This window comes from Pagrus major, chromosome 6 (genome assembly GCF_040436345.1).
Source record: "Pagrus major chromosome 6, Pma_NU_1.0".
NCBI classification, from domain to species: Eukaryota; Metazoa; Chordata; class Actinopteri; order Spariformes; family Sparidae; genus Pagrus; species Pagrus major.
This window is the reverse complement of record NC_133220.1, coordinates 19845826-19866042: the sequence shown is the minus strand read 5'-3', so window position 1 is coordinate 19866042 and position 20217 is coordinate 19845826. Positions and strand designations below refer to the sequence as shown.

The window sequence follows — 20217 nt, the reverse complement described above, 5'->3', positions numbered from 1 at the left end:
CCAGCAGTGGTGAGTTATTTGTGGACTTTAATTTGCCCTGGGTTTTGCCTCTCAGGCCACATGCAGACTCGTCCAACGATCTGATGAACCCGAGTTGTAACTCTGCCTGAGAGAAAGCCTGCAGGCACGACTCAGGTTAAAAAAACAAAAAAAACTCCTATGAACTTTTTTTAAACTTTGATTAATATATATATATATATATATATATATATATATATATATATATATATATATATATATATACATATATATATATTTATATATATATATATATATATATATATATATATATACATATATATATATTTATATATATATATATATAATTGAACATCAATCAAATATTAAATATCATACATACAATATTTATCTATCTTAAGAAATGAGGTCAGCATGTTAATGTTTTATTAGTCTGCCATTCATTTAGAAAGCATAGATATTATAAATATACTTAAATTATTTTTTTCCTTTTCCTTCCGTCCCCCACAAAACCAAATGCACAATCCCCTCACAAACACCCTCTCTGTATGCACAAACACTGTACATGCAAAAGCTTGTACATGCAAGTGCATGCAGGGAGGGAAACTCACTTGAACTGCTGGTGTTCCCTTGAGCTGCGTATCTTGGAGGAGAACCTCTCGGCCAGTTTGTCTAAGCTGCGGGAGTATTCCAGCTCGATCTCTGCTTTACGGCGGAAGAACTCCTGCAGGTCCTGCAGCAGCTGGATCCGAGACTCAGATTGCTGCTCCAAGCATTTGAACTGCTCCACCAGCTGGTTACGGATCTCTGTTCATCAAATGAGAAGACAAAATGGTATGAGTCAACTGTTTATTCTGCTGTCACAACACTGCATATCTTGCCCTGGTCAAATATGTCATCAAAATATCCGGCACCGCATTATTATAAAGTGTATTATGTCATTATTTGCTAGAAAAGAGCATTTTTCTCAGGTATCTATCTTCCTCATACTCATATCAAGCTGTAGGATGCTTTCGGCAGTGACACTTAATGAGACATTTATCAACAGCTACATTTTTTCAAACCGTGTAACACTTTACAATAAGGGGCACAAAATTTTGAGTAGTTAATATGGAAAAAATGAGGGACGAATGAGGAACTAACTGCTAGTTATGCATTAGTTAGTGACTCCTCATTCAATTTTATAGATATATATACTATATAGATTTTATAGTAGCTAATGATTAGTTCATCAAGAAATGAGTGATGATTGAATCAGGAATGAAAGGGAAAAGGAGATGTGTTAACAATGGACGGGTACTCATGAAGTAATGATTCAGTCCTCAGTAACCACTCAGCGTGAATCTTCACTGTACTTGAAGGGACACAAAAAGGATAACTAATAATAAGATAATGATGAAGTAATGAGGTATAATATAATCATTAATAAGGGACTGCTCGGTCACTACTCCGTATTATGTCTCACTACTTGGGGTGCACAGAAACTAATATTTAAGTATTTAGTAATGAATGAGTCGTTACTAGCTTTGTGCCATACAAGCTGGTTCAAAGGTAATCAGGAAGCATTCATGAAGACATAAGTCAGTATGGTCGATTCACAGATATTTTCGTGAACTAATCATTACCCAATAATTCATTATCATGGGCTCTCCATCCATCATTATCTACTACATAATAAATAATAGGAATTAGGCTATTCATTAACGATTCATCCCTCACTCATCTCTTAATTAACTAATCATTACCTACTCGATAAAATTGGATTAGAAGTTACTATTAAGTAATTAGTTAAAAAAGATTTGTTCCTCATAACTACTCAAACTTTTGTGTCCCTTACTGTTTAGTGTTATCTATGGTAGACTAAACAAACAGTCCAACATCTGAAAAGCATTAGAGCACAAAATGCTACAGATGTCAGGGAGCGACCTATTTCTAAACACTTTAACACAAGCAAGGCATGGCTACTCAATTAATCATCTGTAATCTTACAGTATCACAAATTTAGTGCACACTATTAATGATCACCCACTGCTTTTATTTCAGTTAATGTAAGCCATTTCATTACACCTCTTTAGACCAGTAGCAATTATAAAGCCTCTAGCTGAGAGTGAGAATGACCAGTGAGGCTTCATGCCAAGCCAGTGAGATGACCTGTGTGTATGGCCTCTCATAACTGTGTACACTGTGGATCAGACTGATTTAATGAGAAGCTAATGCACTCCCCCGCTTGGAGTGAGACGTAGTGAAACATTTTCTGCTCAAGAGGAACCTGATGCTGCCAGGCAGACTACAGATCCTCCATGCCAGTGGGAACCCATGAGAGAAACTTGATTCCTCTTTGTAGTGCTGTCATCAGCAGCAATGATGCCTCGACTGAGGAACAGAGAAAGGCCTATTTTGCAGAACAAAAACTCAACCTGATGGAAGGAGCTACAGTAAACAGGATGAGTGGTGTCACTTCTCAAGAGGAAGGAAACCTCCTGAATTAATGAGCAACCTTTATTAGAAATCAAAGCATTTTTGATTGTCTGATATTAGTTATGCTTCATTGTCTATTTAACACAAAGTGCAGGTCTTGTATGGCAATAGGGTTATGTCATATACATTTTTAAAATAATTTTTGTTGCATTTAATGGAATATAAATTTCTTTATTGAGTCATTTATTCATTTTTGACTTTGGCAGTTACAGTCCTCTGTATTCCTGAGTCATGTCTAGCAGTAGAATTAAAGGTGCTATATGTAAGAATTGCTCCACACAATTAGGAGATAGTGTATCACCAAAGTTAGCTAACTATGTTTTGAGCTAGTTAGCTCAGTTAGCAGTGCAGCTAGCGATCTGGACAGGGAGCTTGGGAGCACTGAGGGAGTGTTGGTGTTGTTTACACCACCAGCACAGGAGCGTTGCACTGCTGGGAGGAAGACGTTTTCAGGCTAGGGAAGGTGGGGACCCAGCGGGGAATGTTGGCGGGGGGCAAAACATAACATAACTCTTACATATTGCACCTTTTAAATGAAAAATAATTTCAAGATTGCAGCACAGCCAGCAACGGTTTAATCACAGTGTTTGTATGTTTTCAGTTTTCTTTCTTGTGATTTGAAAAAAATCTGGTGGGTGTTCCCTCTGGTTTCTTTAGAAAATGTTTAATGCCTCCATTATAAACAATACAACCCAGCATGAATATACAGTCTATCACATGATGTACTGTTTCAAAGGTACATCATCTATTTGGCCAGCTTTTCAAGATTTACTTCGACTCAAAAATATTTTTGTGTTCGTCAATGGCAAAATGAACTTCATGGCATGTTGTAACACCCTTGAGTTACAACATGACTCCTTGTAAACAATAACCCTACAAACTATGGACAAATGCTGGAGTTTATACATATCTGAGCCATTGCAGTGACACCCTGGCGGGCAGATGAACTGCTGAATGACTGGTGAAACCACAACAGTGACACAGTGACTGTGTTTCCACGCTGCTGAGGGTGTAATTTGGTCAGCCAAGCCCTCCTCATGGATATATGGAGGCATAGAGAAGCTTGCTATTTGAACTGAAGCAGTGATGTTGTGCGGGCGAGCCTTTTCTCTCCCTGTGATGTCGTGCCGCCTGGCCTCAGCCTCGAGCGGCATGCTTCACTCTGTGGTTAACCATTATCCCAGCCCTCCCCTTCATCCAGGGGCCTCCCTCTCCCTCCCAGCTCTGAGGGCTTAGAGCTCTGTCTTTAGTGGGAGCCCTGAACCAGAGCTAAGGGAGAGAGACCACCATTACTGCTTCAGTCTCGTCAGAAATGTCTTGCCTTCACAGACATGTTCCTGTTTGCAATGGTTTTTTTTTCAGTATTTTTTTTTTTTTTTCTAAAAAGAGGAAAACCGTGCCAGAGCAGGCGAGCCGAGAGAAATGCCCCAGGAAAATGTGTCACCGATTTGCATGAGTGACAGGGAGGACTTTTGAAAACAAGTCTTTTACAAAAAGAGAACTCTGAACCACCAGCTGCAGCTCTGCAATTTGACAGAGGAGTTTGGAAAAATAGGTCACGCACACCAGAAGTGTGCCCTTCCCTCTGAGAAACCATGAGCAATTGGAGAATTATTCCCTAAGTATTCCCAGATCTTTGAGTGGCTTCATTGGCTGTAGTTTATTCAAAGTTAAAGACCCCTCTGTGGTTCTTTTCAACCTGTGTGGAGTAAGAGTGCTCTGAAAGCCTGCAGTGAAAATGAAAACGACAAACAAGTCGCTTTTATCATTACACTCCTTCTGATTCAAATTCTTCTGATATCTATAATTGTCTCTGATCTGACTCACTGCCAGGTGAAGACATAAAAAAAGGCCGGCATTTTGCATAGATGAAACACTAATTTGACAAACAACAAGCCATTACTGCTTTCAAGAACGATTTCTGGTTCAAACCACCAACAAACAAAGTGCTGTTAGAGCTGTCAAGTCAAGTCAAATTATATTTATGTGGTCCAAAATCACAAATGACAATTTGCCTCAGGGGGCTTTACAATCTGTACAACGTGCAACGACCCTCGATTCAGGAAGGAAAACCTTCAATAGAAAAAAATGTTTGAACAGAGAAAAAAAGAAGAAACCTCACAAAGAGCCACAGAGGAGGACAGACAAACATGCACTGTTAGTGAGCACAAAACCGTATGTACAAATTGGATGATTTTGATCATGTCTGATGAAATGTCTGATGCAAGTAGATTGAGGATGCACAATATGGTAAATACCACAGTCTCCAAATCACAAGAAGCTACAATTGTTTGATGAAGGTAAAATGTGTGACAAAACAGTGTTATAATGAAGTACTACGGTGATGCACAGATGCCCTGGCCTACAGATCTTGTTCTCCAGATGTAAGAAGATGTTTGTTTGGCGCAGACCTCAACAAATGTCACATCATCAGGATTCTTTCAATGAAAATGAACATTGTGATGCAAAAATGATCATTCCCACTAATAAGGAGGACACCAAGCAACAAAGCTCTTCTTCCTTCAACCTCACCCACCAGCTCAAACCTCTCCACCTCTCTGACATGTATGTAACAAGGCTTTGAACCCACACATTTCCATGTTAACATGCTAAACATGTATGCCCTACTTTTAGTCTATCCGCTCTGGCTTTCTTAGTTTCAAAACAAAACAAATAGCTTTATAGCTAAAATGTGAGCGACCATTGACAGAGCACTGATTTATTATTAAAGGGGCATTGTGTAGTTTCTGAGAAGAAATTCAAACTCAGAATTTTTATATTCACAATATTAATGAGGTAATTATACATAACTGAATAAACAAGTTGTCTTCATATAAACAAAGTAAAACAGTATGAAACTGTGTTGTCCTTTAAGGTCAGTTTGTTTATTCAGTTTATTCAGTCATGAAAAAAAAGAGAGTTTGTTCATTTACATTGTTTAGGCATAAAAAAATCAGACTTAAAATTTCTTCCGCAAATCTAAATCCTCTAAACTCCTCTGATTCAAAGTGAACAAGTTGAACCTTTAATATAGATGCTTGATTAAGCATGCAGCTATTATTTGTGGCAGACCCACTGTGTGTTGCCTCAATGTCTTTCTATTTAGAGATGGAGCCATCTGCTTCTTTTTTGGAGAGGGGAGGCGGGGGCTATCTTCACACAAAAAGGCTGATGGAGAAAGGGGAGGGGGTGCGACTGGAACAGCTGAAATATGGTCAAACCCTGGTCGGATCATACATGCGAGAGGGCCAACATCCTTTGTTTTCTGTAGGGTCTTTTTATCCTTTAAAGCTTTATAACAGCCGATAATTGGAAGAAAACGTGACCGACAGCACAATTAAATTAAATTTCCGCTTGTCTAATTGAGCTTAATGTGGACCTTTTGTTACCAGTTCAGTTAGAAGGAATGAATAACAGCTTCTCTGTGCTGTGAAAACATTGTTTTATTCACACTTCCCATACAAATACAAACTGCTTCTGAGCTGTTTAATACATCAACTTTAATTATAAAGTCCAAAACATTTCCCTCTAAATCTCCCAATAATGGTTTAACAAAAGCAGAAATAAATCCCAAAAGCTGCAATCATCCAAAAACATCCCTAATCAGTGTCTTTCTGAAACACTAAACTAATGATGGAGGAGGATTATTACGCTGCTCACATCTAAAGCTTTTTTTCTTTTGAACTGGAGTTGTCTGCAGACAACTGGGATTTACAGTCCACATGAATTAACATGCAGACTGTTCATAACAACAATTCATTAAGTTCAAAGTATGTTTCCATGTGTGCATATTCATTTATTTTCATGCATAGAATGTGACTGTAGTGTGAGCAAAACACACATCGGTTGTAGATGTCCAGCTACTCTGATATCTGTCTGAAGTCAACAGTCATGTTTTCATGTTCTGCAGCTTCATTCCTGCTGCTCCGTGAATTACTGTACATGTTAATTATGACATATTTTAGGAGCAGACAGTATATATTCACAACAGATACTTTACATTCCTGACCTAGAGTACATTTATCATCGTTATAAGAGTCCAACCACTTCCACTGGACACCTGCTCAACAATACGATTCCTCCTGCACCGCTGAGGGACAGGAATTGAAAGCGCAGCGACCACTTGACTCCTCACCGCACAGGAAAACCTCTGGAAACAATGGGAGGATGTAGGAGATCCCTGAACTTTGAACCCTCACAGACGAAGCCTTGTATTAGCAGCTGTGTTGCAGCACAGTACGGTATTTGGCTGGCATAAAAAATAAATTCGGACTACAGTTTAACGGAAAACTGTCTTGTGGAGGTGCACTCCACCCAAAGTTATCAAATGACAACTTCCATATTAATTTTCACACATGCTCCTGTCAAGCTCGTTATCAGATGAGCGCATTAGCATATGGATGTATTAGGAGAACTCATAAGAGGACGTATACGCCCAAAATGTTTTTTTTTAGACTTTACATTTTTTGGGTTCACAGATCAAGCGCAGCACAGCTGGTTGAGACTTCCTCTGTCTGAGCCAGCTGACTTCCTGTTGGCCCCCTACACAAGTCTGGCATGAAAATAATGCAGTTCTGCAATACTTTTCAAATTTTATTGGACATATATGGATGAAATTATGATTTCAGAATACCTCAGATGCTCAGAAAACTGTATTTACTATTTTACCATTATTTATGTAATGAATGATTGTGTGAAAAAGTCATTCTAGGCCAGCTTGCATCACATAACCCGCAATACTGATTGTGGCCAGAAAACGACTATATAGGTTGAATATGAAAGCAGCTTATTACGACCCATATTTAAATTTGTTGTTAGGCAGTTAATGTCGTAATTATTACAGCTGCAAAGGAGGAAGTAAGGAGAGGTTGTATAAAGAGTACAAAGTCCGTATAGGGAGGAGGCCCGGGACGGACAGTCAGGAGTCCACTGTTCATGTCCAGTGTGAAACCAAAAGTCAACAGTGAGTTATTTTAACTTATGAAGCAACATCAACTACATAAGGTAACGTAGGTTACTAAGGTAACGTTGGTGCATACATTTTAACCTAAACCACAATGCTTTCCTAAACCTAACAAAGTAGTTTTCCAGCCTAAAACTGATGACAAAGGTGCAGTACATGTGTCGCTGGTTCGCTGCAACGGCCATGTTGTTTTGGCAATGATAATATATGTTGTTTTGAGAGATGCTGACAATCGACCTATTTAGTCACAAACATCAACTCACAGCCCAGCACTGTTCCTCCAGTCTCTGTTTGTGTGTGGAGTGGCTACTTCTTGCTCTTCCATTGGATAGAAAACTAGCTGTCTTGAGTCTACTGTTTAGTTTAATAAGTCCGTCATTTTAAATGAACAAAGACTAAACAAAGACAGGGATTCTGACCAGTGGAAGAGCTCAGGGCCAGCACTGTTATGTGTCCAAACCAACTCTCATGCATTTTGAAGGCCTAACAGGGTTTTACATGAGGATCAAATCAGGGGCAGTGTGCCATACGTTGTCAAAAGTATGAGTGTTTGGACGATGCTCATGATGATTGGTGGACATCAGAGGAATGGATAATGCTGCAGGTGCAATTTGAGGGGTTTCTATGGATGTTTTCATACTTTTCCCCCCACTTGTCATGGTTGGGACTGGTAGTATGGTGTTTTTGTTGTTTTGTGTTTGGATGGCATTGTGTTTGGACAGGCATGTGTGTTTCAGGAGGTGCTCTGCGGAGGTTGGGTGTGGTCTCCTGATTCCCGGAGCTGCTGTCTTTCACGTACCTGCAGCGCGTTTGGAGTAATCAGCGCCAGCTCTTATACCCTGGTCTCCACTCTCCCCGCTGCCAGATTATTTCGTCTCTCAGACGTGGTACATGGTCACAGTCACCTCAGTGTTTTTGTTTCTTGAGCTTATGTCCTCGTGCTTAGGTCTCCTGATTAATTTGTTTTCTCCTCCACTCTTCCAGAGATTGCTACCAGCCGTCACCAGCTCCGTGCCAAACTACCACCCAGCCTCCAGCACCTCTGCCACCAAGCTCTCTTTATTCTGGATCCTCCGTGCCAAAATCACCACGCGCTTCAGCCAGAGCCCCCAGACTACCCCTCAGCTATCCTGCTCCAGTCTGAGCTTCATCCCACGACCATCTACCTGTGCAAGTTAAATAAATCCCTTAAAACCGCTCCTGTCTGATCGTCTGCTTTTGGGTCCTGCAACTACGTAACACCAACGACAACACCACTGTTAAAATCCACTGTTATTCGAACTGAATACAGCTTGTTTTCTTAGTGAAGGACAAAACTACAAACATTTAACATTTATAATCTACATGAGGTGAGTGTTGCTCAAACATGTTGGGTGAAGTTTCTCTTACAATATCTGTAATGTTGGCGCTGTAAGCCCAGTGCAAAAAGGTCAAACTGATCCATCCTACAAAGGACTGTTATCAGAGACTCTGGTGTATGCCTAGCACTACTGTTTACAGACACATTTACAGGTCATAAACGAGACGTTACTTATTATCCTTATAAAAATAAAACCTGTGCCTCCTCCTGAAGTCACTTCAGGACACCAGTGGTGATGCACTGGCGCAGCATTTTACTGCAAGTTTGCTGTTTAAGAGGGCCATGTGACGTCTTGACGCAATGAAGTCGAGATCAATTTGGAGCACAGAGGATGAGAGGGATTTTCTGCAGAGCGTCCTGAGGGCAGCAGGGGATGCCGGGCTGCACGGGGCAGCAGGCGGCAGAGATGGATCACTGCACTGCAGGACGATAAAGCTAAAATATCACCTCGCTTATAGCGGGGTTCGACGATATATGTGCCTTCTTTACAGCTGTGTTTAGCATACATTTAAATATTTCAATGAATCAATAAGAAGCATAGATTTGACTTTTTTTATATAGTGCTGCAGTGAGTGTGGAGGACAGAACTATGTGTCTCTGTGTAATGGGGATAAATTATAAATCATAACCAGCCTCAGAAAGTATTGAACACTTTGAAAATAATGTCCTCGGGCGTTCACATCACCATGTGGTAGCGAAGACACACACAGTATGTAGACACACACACACACACACACACCAGACAAAAGCCACTCCGAGCCAAATTTCACTAACCTAATCCCCAGCCCGGCTCTGCAGTATCTGAGCTCGACACTGCAGAGCCAAATTCACACGAAAAACAGACACAACCCTTATCCAGACCTTAATTCACTCTCTCTGTCCCTCGCACTCAGTCTCATAATACAAGTTCCAGTCGTTGAGCTAATCCTCATTTCTCTCTTCTTCTTTTTCTAATTTTTTTATTAATCCCCTAATGATTAATGCAATTTTGGATTGACGAGGACGTGCTCCTGATGTCAGGTTCCTCTCTGTCTGTCTCTATCTTCCCTCATTAGCCCAGACTGCTGCAGCACATGTACTCAAAGATAAGACAACAGGAGCTGAGACCAATCAATGGCTGGAGCAGAGGTGAGCTGATGGAGCATCCGACAGCAAGATGTCAGCTGTCACTCTGTCTCCAAGTCGTCCCTCACTCTTAATCCTCCCTCCTAATTATCTGCTGGTTTATCCCATTTTCCACTGGATGTTCTGTCAAACTAAAAATCAATCCTGACTGTAGAAATGTTCATCACATGAGCTCGTCTTGTGCTTATATAAGCCTTAAACCATGCTGCTTTGAAGGCAAATGCCTAACTACCAATGACAATAAAATAAACATTGACAATCAAGGAAAATCATCCCAGACTGCCTCTCCGCTCTCTGACATCGATTTCCTCTCTGGTGCCTGTATCGTCACCACGTCAGTTGCGTGTTACATGAGTCTGATGCTTCGGGGAAGCCCGAGCGTGAGCTACAACCGGAAACACGCCCTTCCAGAGCTTCGCTGTCCATCATCGCTGCATCCAGGATCCAGAGAGGTGTCTCCATGGCAACACGGGCGTGCACCAGTCCCTGGGGAAGGTGCAGCTTATTGGAGGAGAGGTGGAGTCTGGTGGCAGACTTGACTGAGGAGGAACGTGTCGATGTATGCACTGAGACATGATAGGAATTTGTGTATAAGGCTGTGCAGCAGCCCAATTTGGCTATTTCTTTCTGAACACTGATTGCATCAAATCAAAATTAAATCCTCCCACCACATATGGCAATTAGAAACGCACTGGTAGCTCTAAATGACTTAATTCATCCAACAACATTTAGCTTTGTACAAAACTCGAGTGTGTGAGCCGCTGAAACAGCAGCTACACCGACTCAAGATCAACACAAGGACAGCTCTTCACTGGCTCAAAGTAGGTGAAACTGAGAGTGGAGTTCAGTTAAAAAAAGACTGAGAGATAAACAGAGGACAGACAGGTCTTTAGTGTATCCTCTGGTGAGTCATAACAAAAGGAAACATTTATTTTCTGCAGGTTTCAGGTTAAAGTTCAGTTATTTTGGTGCACATTCTAGAGAAACCAGATTAACTGTTTCTTAAGTTATGAGGAAAAAATGCAAAACTATGCACAGTTTCAGGTTCTCTTTGAGAGGATTAGCACCAAAAAACTGAATCTCTCTGAAAAACAAAACAATTTCAAGACATCAACAAGGGCTTTAAGGAAAATGTGATTAGCATGTTTCACTATTTTCTCACAATTTACAGAACACACAATCAGATTATAGAGCAAATGTAACAAAACGCACTCCTAATAACGAATGAACATGCTGTGCCACTTCTGCTTCTATTTCTACCACCAGCAGCGGCTGAGAGGGACTTGTGGGCTGCAAATAGGTGCACTCTTTAATCATCTAAGTCTGCAGTGGGACGAGCACTTCACTGGTACATAATAAAGTTAATCTAACAGGTCCCAAGCCTACACTGTGAGAACTTAACTAATTACTTCCTCAAATAGAGACTTTTTCAAACTCTCGCTGCGGAGATATTTTTGCACAACTGCCCCCTTTCCTCCGTTTCTAAGGTTACTGTTTCTCAGCAGTAAAGTTTGTTTTTTAATGTCTTTTTTTTCTTGTATCAACTGTGGCTGCATCCTAACACAGACATCTCAACATCTGTTGCGCAATAAAGCAGAGTAATGGCCTCATTTCCTGGGGATTTCGATTTCTCAATTTTATAACGGTAACATTTTTTTTTTCCATTTGAATTTTCTTTGAAATAATGTGGACAACTGAACTACCTTCACTCATCTCTGGTACATTATCAGGCTTCAACTCTCAGTGAATGTTTAAAGATACAAACAAAGAAACAGTTTTAGATTGTGGCATTTTGAAAAAAACAACAAATCCATTGAGACTCAAGCTAAAGTACAGTTTACACAGAGCACACTGACACCGTTTACTTATATAATACCAGGTTATAAAGTACATTCACGGCTCAAGCCAACATATGTACATAATTAAGAAAACATTTAAACAGTTTAGATGGAAATTCTTTTACTTTTGTTGGATAATTATATTTTTTTATTCTAGTTAAGCAAATTTTTTTTTTTTACATTAAAAAAACATCAGTTTGTCCAATCTTTTTTCATTTTGTAGGCTCTTTCAAAAATACATTTGTTTCATGTTCGGCATGTCTGATCAGTCACTCTCGATCTGAATTAAATTTAAGTGTAACAGCTCTGTAACTAGATTTGAGCCCCCCAGCAAACAGCAGTGCATTACTGGACTTGTAATACAATCCTGGTGTAGAAAGCTGCACTCCTCCAGACAGTGCCGATTAAAATTCTTTCAACACAGACAACTGAATGAAACGAGAAGTGAAACTGTGTACTGACTGGCACCAAGTAGCGAGGAAACTGTTTTCCCGTTTAATGGACCTTTGTCTAGCTCATCAATGCCAGCACACAAACTAAAACAAAAAAAACATTCTGAGTCTGTGTTAAGTGATAATCTACGCCTGGTGGATCACTCATCATCTCATGAAAGGCCGATTATCTCTTGAATACTTGTGAAACGGACAGAACAAACTCTCAATTTATCAAGTGGCAGCTGCATTCATCGCACTGTTAATAGAGACGAGAGCCGAGTCAGCTAAGTTGAGAGAACTCGGATGCAAAACTATGATCTGTGATGGCTCAGTCTGACATGAATGTATATTGTTTATTGAAGGGTTACAGCCACAAGTGGATCTCACTTGGTGATGGACACAAAGTGTGTAAGATTCTGTATGTGGTGGGCAGCACTGTGCTAATACACTGTCCTGTTGATTGTTATGTTGCCATGAGAAATTCATATTTTGTCAAACTTCTACAATGTTCATTTCTTCAATGTATCATAAGGTAAAAAATTTTTTAAAGGAGTAGTTTGAGATATTGGCAAACAGGCTTATCCCCTTGAGACTCAAAAATCAACTTTCTTACAAAATTGACCTTTGAGTATGAAACTATCACCAGCAGCCAGCTATGTTAGCTCAGCATAAAGAGTGGAAATAGGAGAAACAGAAAGCAGAAATAGTCCAGCACATAATCGCCTGTAAAACAGAAAATTTAAGTTTTCACACTTTGGTTTTTGTGTGGTTTAAATAACATGTTGTATTAATACCATTTTTACACAAAATTAGCATGAATGTGCAGGTTCTCTGACATGGATAAAACTGCTAAATATAAGCAATTGAGTCATTTCCAATTGCCAATCATCGAGTTTGCCTTTTGTTTTATTTTTGTTGTTGTTTGCCATCAAAAACGCGCCAGAAAGCAGGAAATAGTTATAAGCAGCCAGTGACAATGTTATGGAGGTCTTTTACTTCAGTCGCTCTTCCAAACTAAAGCAAACTAACAAAAAACTATCTATGCACCAACGTCCAGAATGTCATAGCATCTTGCCAAAAATTGTGCAAAAATTAGCCAGCCCAGCGGGGTGTCATGTTTCCATCACTGCCGATAATTAACGATGACTAATGCAGAGTCATTTACCCACAAATGAATGCCGATTGTACCCTTTTCCACTGAAAACAGAGGCCAGATGTGTTTGAGCGTTTTTAGTCCAGTGTGAAAGGGGCTTTAGCCAAAGAGCCTCTGCCCGTAGCTGGTTTTTGTTACCTTAAGATAGAGCCATGCTAGCTGCTTCCACCTATTTCTTGTCTTTATGATAAGCTAAGCTAACCAGCTGCTGGAAGTAGGTTCATACATACGCACATGGGAGTGGTACCAATCTACTTCTCTAAGTCTCGGTAAGAAAGTGAATAAGCAATTTTGTCCAAAATGTCTTTTTCTTTTAAGACATTACTGTCAGCTCAATTAATACACTAAATTCATGCAATCTAAGAGCATCTTGAGCTTCCTGTTTGTTTGGCTACTCGCTGCCACACCACACAAACAAACCAACTCCGAATGAAGCCAGGAATTTATTGGCCGGCAAGAATAAACAAGCTGTCCCACCGAAGATTATTCTGCCTAAATTGCTTGTAGGTGATTTTGTCTTTGCTCTCTCTCAGTCAGCAGCAGGTTTGCCAAACAAGCTGGCAGCTGGAGGATCTTCAGCCGGTGAATCAGTGCGACCATTTCTGAAACTCTCAACCTGTCGGTTTCTGCACGGCCAGCTTTCTTGGCGCCCAGCAGGGTGTTAATAACTAACTAACCAACTCACACCATGATGGTAACAAGACACATCAACAGCGTCAACTGTGCAACACATTGAGTACCAGTAATAACCCGAGTTGACACCACTAGTCGTAGGTATTTCAGAGTGCAACGAGACCATAGGCTGTTTCAGTCATCCTCACTCTTGCTTTACTAAAGAAAAGAAAAAAGAAAAAAAAGAGCACAAATGAAGTGTGAACCACTTTCAACATTTATCTCCCTCAGCAGAGCTGTCTGTAGCCTGCAGCAACAACAAACAGAGACACACCTCGCGTCACACATCATTTTCATCAGCCTTTAACCAAACCAACAACACTTTTTGGGGTCATTATAAAGATCATCATATTACACAAGACACAATATACTTTCACTTTCATAAGTACGCTTTGTGACCACGTTAGGCATAGGTTGAGATCAGTATGGTAAGCTGAGGGTTGACATGTGCAAAGAATATAAGAATATAAAGTGATATCACCTAATTTGACATGAAACGGTGTGTGATCAAATATACAAACTGTAATTGCACAAAATAGGAGAAATGTTTCAGGTAGATCCCTGTGAAGTTCCTATTGGAAATTTACGTCGATCAAATTACTTTCAGGTTTTTGTCATGTCTGATGGGGAGCATCCTTTTCAGAATCAGTGTTTGTGTGTGTGGTTGACATTAATTTGCACATCTGGAGGACACAGAGCAATTTCCATGAGCACTTGCCTGCATTTATTTCCCCACTCAAAGCTGTTACTAGCCTAGACGAAAGAACAAGGAAAAAAGCAAATGAAGTCTTGTGTCATTTTCATCACATCAAAACTGTGCCTCCTCTCAAACACAATTCATTTATATGTCCATCGGTCTATCTGCATGCATGTCATTGTGAGTGGTTGTATTGGTGTCAGTGTGGGTAATGACCGACTTAGACAATGGCTTCATCTAGGAAATGACTACCATCGAGCTCTGTTGTGTCTAAAGGGCATAAGAAAGTCACATATGTGGCTTTGAACAGACGCTATTAGACAAAGCCAAGAACTTCTATCTGAAAAACATCAGAGGAAAAATACTATTACTAATGGGTAGTGTATGAACAGAAAATGAGGGCTGGAAAAAAATGTGTGCTGCACTCCAAGTACAACGAATCAGAAATTCATTGCAGAGGGTGATTCAGGGAACACGGCCAAGAGAACAGGCAACCTGCTGTCCGTTCTGTCAAAGAACAGCACAGCAAAAAGATGTAACCACAAGACCAATTCAATAAAACTGAACTGGACTGAGGACAATGGAGTCTATCCTGGGTGCACCCATGTCTTGACATTTACAAATGTCATTTAAGGAGACATTTCAGGTTCATAATCTTATTTTGGGTTACTACAAGAATAGGTTTAGACGCTTTAATGCTCCAAAAACACATCAGTTTTCTCATCCTGTCCAGTGCTGCAGCACTGTATTCCCCGTCTGTCTGAAACACTCTGTTTTAGCTCCTGTCTCTTTAAGGCCCCTCCTCCTGAATACCCAGTCTGCTCTGATTGGTCAGCTCACACACATCTGAGCCAGCATCAGTTAGCTTCACTTCTATCATGAATATAGGCATAAATTATGCAAAAGTGTGATGTCACAAAGTCACAGAATTAAAGGCGGACTACTGATGAGGCATTTCAGGAGCAGTGTTTTCTGTGGGAGAGAGGAGTGCAGAAGTTGGGCTTTTAAACTTTTGAGACCTTTTACATGCACAAGAACCTTTTATAACACACAGGAGGAAAGGACAATACCAGAAAAAGCATAATAGGTCTCCTTTAAGAAGCTCAGGTTTGGTTTCGAAGCTTTGTCCTGTACATGTGCTGTATCACCACCACCTCTCTCTACTGCTATTGCTGTGTCTCATCCCCTTGTCCTCCGCTTCAGGTGTAGCTAGTGGATATCCAGGTAACGGGTAACAGATATCTGACCAAGATTTCCTCTTCCGTGCCCCCATCATTGTTAACAGTCCGATTAGGAACTTGAGATGCAAGAATGGAGCTGGAGTTTAGAGACTCTTAATTTATCTGCACTTGCAGATACATTCTTAAAAAGCGAATAAAAAGCTAAATCACTGTCAGTCGATAGCCGATTGGTTTCCAGATTAAATTTCGGGCGGTTCGTTTTCACTTCTTTTGCTCTCCACTGTTTAACTGCATGCAACCAAAGCCCTCTCAAATGTGATTGGTCAATATTACTCTGACCGCAAATGGATACCACAAAAATCTTGTCCCTTGCCTACAGTTTCTGCATTCATATCTGATATCTGTTCATGGAGATTACTCGTCCACTGTTACGCCAGCTTGTTCACTTATGATCACCAGACTTGAAAAGCATCCAGGCTGAAAGACTGAAGTTTCAGTTCATCCCTAATGTGAAGCCATATTTCAGACTCTAACCTCGGATGTAAATGTCAAACAGCTGCTGATGGTTGAGCCCGAGAGCAACACTTCACGAGCTGCCTGTAAAACTGGCACACAGGAGGAGGCCGAGCTGCAGTCCAGCAACCGCACGGTGGTTAGCTACAAAATAGAGTCCAAGCTCCTCAGCCAGTCTCTCTCTGTTCAGTGTGCGACCCCTCTCTATTCACATGCTAATGTTGGATCTGCCAGCTGAACAGCTTGAATAAAGTGAACACCATCTCCCAAGGTCCTTCAGAGACCCCGGCTTTGGCGGCCAGCCCCGAGGGTCGTCAAGAATTCATGAATGGCCGTGGGTTCAGATTTTAGCAGAGTGGTGTGTTACACTGTCACAGAGGAATTAGATGCTCTATTATGTCGTGTTTTCACACCTGCAGCCATTGAGTTCAAGCAAAATTTAGTGAATATACCGGCCGCATCTCTTCTTTGTTGTTAAACTACTGCTGAAACCAAGTGATTTTTATATTAGCCCTCATACATAATAAAACAACCCCTGTGATCTTGTTATGACCCAATCAATGACCCGCTGATGATTTGGCCCCTTCTGCCATGTACACATTAACCGTAAAGCAATAACTCAGAGCAAGACAGGTGCAATTTCCAATCTGAATTTCATTACGGTTCGCTCGCTGCCTGCTTCAACTCATAACATTCCCATTGTTGTTGTGTGGTGGTGGATCCTAAGGAGCAGAGCTCTCTGCGTGTCTGTAGGCAATGCAACACACCAGCTGTGAATGAGAAACAAGCAGCATTCTCCATAAATTAACATCCATCCTCCTCCTCACACAGTTCAAGGGCCCCAGCTAATGCAAAGAGGAGCAGACAAGGCCTGGCTCTGTGAAACGAGAGGAATCCTCTCATGACATGCTCAGATCTAAGCTGAATAATTGATGCCTGAATTAGCAAAAAAATGGCCTGGAGTAAAGAAGAAAGCAGCAAAATAAGATGGGAATTGTTCACAAGCTAGAATTCTGAATGGCCACACATGCCATAAGGCACAACAGAGGTTATAGAAGCAGCAGATGATGTCTCGTAGTTAAGAATCAGTCGGATCGGCAGCTGATACACTTCCACATCATAGAAGAGTGAGTCTGTAGATCTTCCCTACAAATCCAGCTGCTCACACTGTGAGCATCCAAAGGTCTGACTGGTACATGACTCCAGGGATGATCAGCTGGAGCCCCTGAGGCGTAACATTAGTGAAACCACTGACAGTGAGAGTGCTAGTAATGGGTCTAGCTCCTTAAAAATGAACCCTAGATACCACTTAAAAATTCTTCTTGTAACCAGTCTGTTCTGTTTGTGCAAACTGTCACTTTCAAGGGTAACACCACCAACTTTTACACATTAAAGTGTGTTTACAGGGGAGAACTGCAGGAAGCTGCATGAATTCTGATAACTCCAGTGATGTCACTCAGTGGCTAAGTTGCATTGTGGGTAATGTAGATGTCCAGCATTCCACTCCTATAAGGCCTGTGTCCACCAGCGTCTTTAATCAGAACGCTCTCTCAACTTTTTAGAAAGGCACTGGGGTCGTCACCATTGCTCTTTTTCACGCAACCAATCATACATCTGACCGGGTGGGAACTGTCACCTGTCACCCTGGTATCCAAGAAAATGGAGGAGAAGCAGATCATCTGTACACTGAATGTTGCTGGTGAGTGTTGTGCTTTTCTAACCCTACACATTGGAAGCTAGTAATAAGTCAACTTGTAGTGTTAGCTCATGTCAATCAAAACCAACACGCAGCATTTTGTTTCTCACCATCATAGCGGCAAGGGCCCTTACACTGTTGGACAGTTGAAAAACAAATCGATACAGCAGAATCAGAGATATCGCCTTTTTAATTAAAAAAATTGGTGGAATTAACCTTTAAGTGTCTTGTCATTGATTGGGTGGCCTGTATTTCTTAGAATATATGTTCAGTTCTCTTATTTGTTTGTTTTTCACAATGCTTAAATGCTTTTCATACAGACTTTACTGGTAAAATTGGATAAAGCAGGATTTAATGGTACAAGTCTAAACCTGTAAACTACACATACAGTCATGTTGACCCCATGTCTAACACAGCCCTGACACATACTCAGTATAGAGTAATAATAAAACAGCTATAGAGTCTGTGGGAAAGCAGTCAGTAGTATTTTCTCCATGTTGCCAGGTGAGAGCAGTGCCAGGAAACAGCCAATCACTGACAATGAATCAAAGGCACCAACGTGAGCAGCGTGTGATCAGGGTGTGTGGACTGAAGCTGAAGCCACCTTGACATCACAAGCACTGAAAATGGAAAATGAGCATATGACTGATGCAAGTATTCCTCCAGTGCATTCAATCTATTCCCAGATATCTGATCAAGGCACAGGCCCCAGAATGCGAAAGAATGAGGAGCAGTAGTACAGACAGTCCTCCATCCATCCTACACTGGTTTCAACATTTCACCCAGCAACAAAGCTGCAGGACCAGGATCCTGTAGCCACACTGTGACAAATCACACACATCCCTCTGGATACTGTGAGAAACCTTTGCAGACGAGAGAGACTAGAATAATAAAAAAGAAAATCCTGAAAATGAAACCTCGCACTTTGATGCTCTTGTCATTGGGCTGACTGTCACGGTTTACCTGTCATACAACCGGTGGCTCTGTCAGTGCTCCCTGTTTTAACACACTATAACAGGCGGATTGCATCAAAACACACAAATCACAATGAGGAAAGCAAAAAAAAACAAAAAAAAACAAAAAAAACACGCAGGCTGATAAAGACCGAGGCTCCGGGTCAGCCGGAGTCAGCCTCTGCAGAGACAATGCACACAGAGCGGACACACACACCACACTCACACCGCACCTTTCACTTGGGTCTCATAATCCGCTATGATCTCCTTATCCTTCTTGAATCTGGTAGATGACATCGTTCCTCAGGTTTTGGGGGGAGGTCGAGGTCTCTCTCGGGTCTTTAGGTGATGATCCCCCGACTTGTAACGCCGCTGCTCCGCTTTCCTCGCCTTCCTTTCTCTACTAGTGTCCGCGCACTGAGGAGAATAAAGCCTCGGGGGTGTGTTATTATTCCTGCAGCCCGACACTTCAGATGAACCTGGTCGCGGGGAAAGCAGTGCAGAAATAACACCAGTGTTGCATTATTTTTTCTTTTTCTCTTCTTTTTTTTTTCTGGCAGAGGAGCGTAGTCCTCCTCCTCCTGCTGCTGCTGCTGCTGCCTGGCACCAGTCAAGTCAAAAAAAAGCCTTCAACACAAAAGAACACAAGCAAGCAGCGAGCTCCAAACTATAACAACGACATGATGAAGGAGCAGCCGAGTCCTCCCTGTGTACCCTCTGTGTCCGAGAAATGAGCAGACATGCGTACAGAGGAGGAGCGAGGCAGCAGACACCGTCCCCACTGTGACAAAGTGCGCTGCAGGGAGACAGGAATTTAAAAGATCGTCACGTGAGCCTCCTCATATTGTCAAGCAGCAGCAGCACCCCCCTCACACACACACACAGAGAGAGAGAGAGAGAGAGAGAGAGAGAGAGAGAGAGAGAGAGAGACTTCATAATTCATTTTACTGCAAACTTACCATAACCACTTCTTGTCTAACCAACTCTAACCATGCCTCTAACCTTACCTCAAACTTTATTTATAAGTGATGCTGATTTTGTTTCTCTCCCCAGGTGGATGACAGGTCCCCCATAATGTGGCTGTGTAACCCAGTTGTGGCTGGTAAAAATTCAAGTACCAGCACACTTGTGTAAGTTGAACACTGGACCAGGACAGGATCAGGAGTGTCAGACTG

The 20217-nt window shown here is 41.3% G+C and overlaps 1 protein-coding gene across 1 annotated transcript in view; it reads right to left on the bottom strand.

Moving 5' to 3' along the window:
• srgap3 (SLIT-ROBO Rho GTPase activating protein 3) overlaps positions 1–19339 on the bottom strand; it is a 69763-nt gene extending 50424 nt beyond the window's left edge. The window contains exons 1-2 of the mRNA XM_073469255.1: positions 19276–19339; positions 591–786 (exon numbers count right to left, since the gene is read on the bottom strand). Of these exons, the coding sequence (XP_073325356.1) occupies positions 591–786; positions 19276–19339 (260 nt within the window). The remainder of the gene's footprint in view (positions 1–590; positions 787–19275) is intronic.
• Positions 19340–20217: the final 878 nt, after the last annotated feature.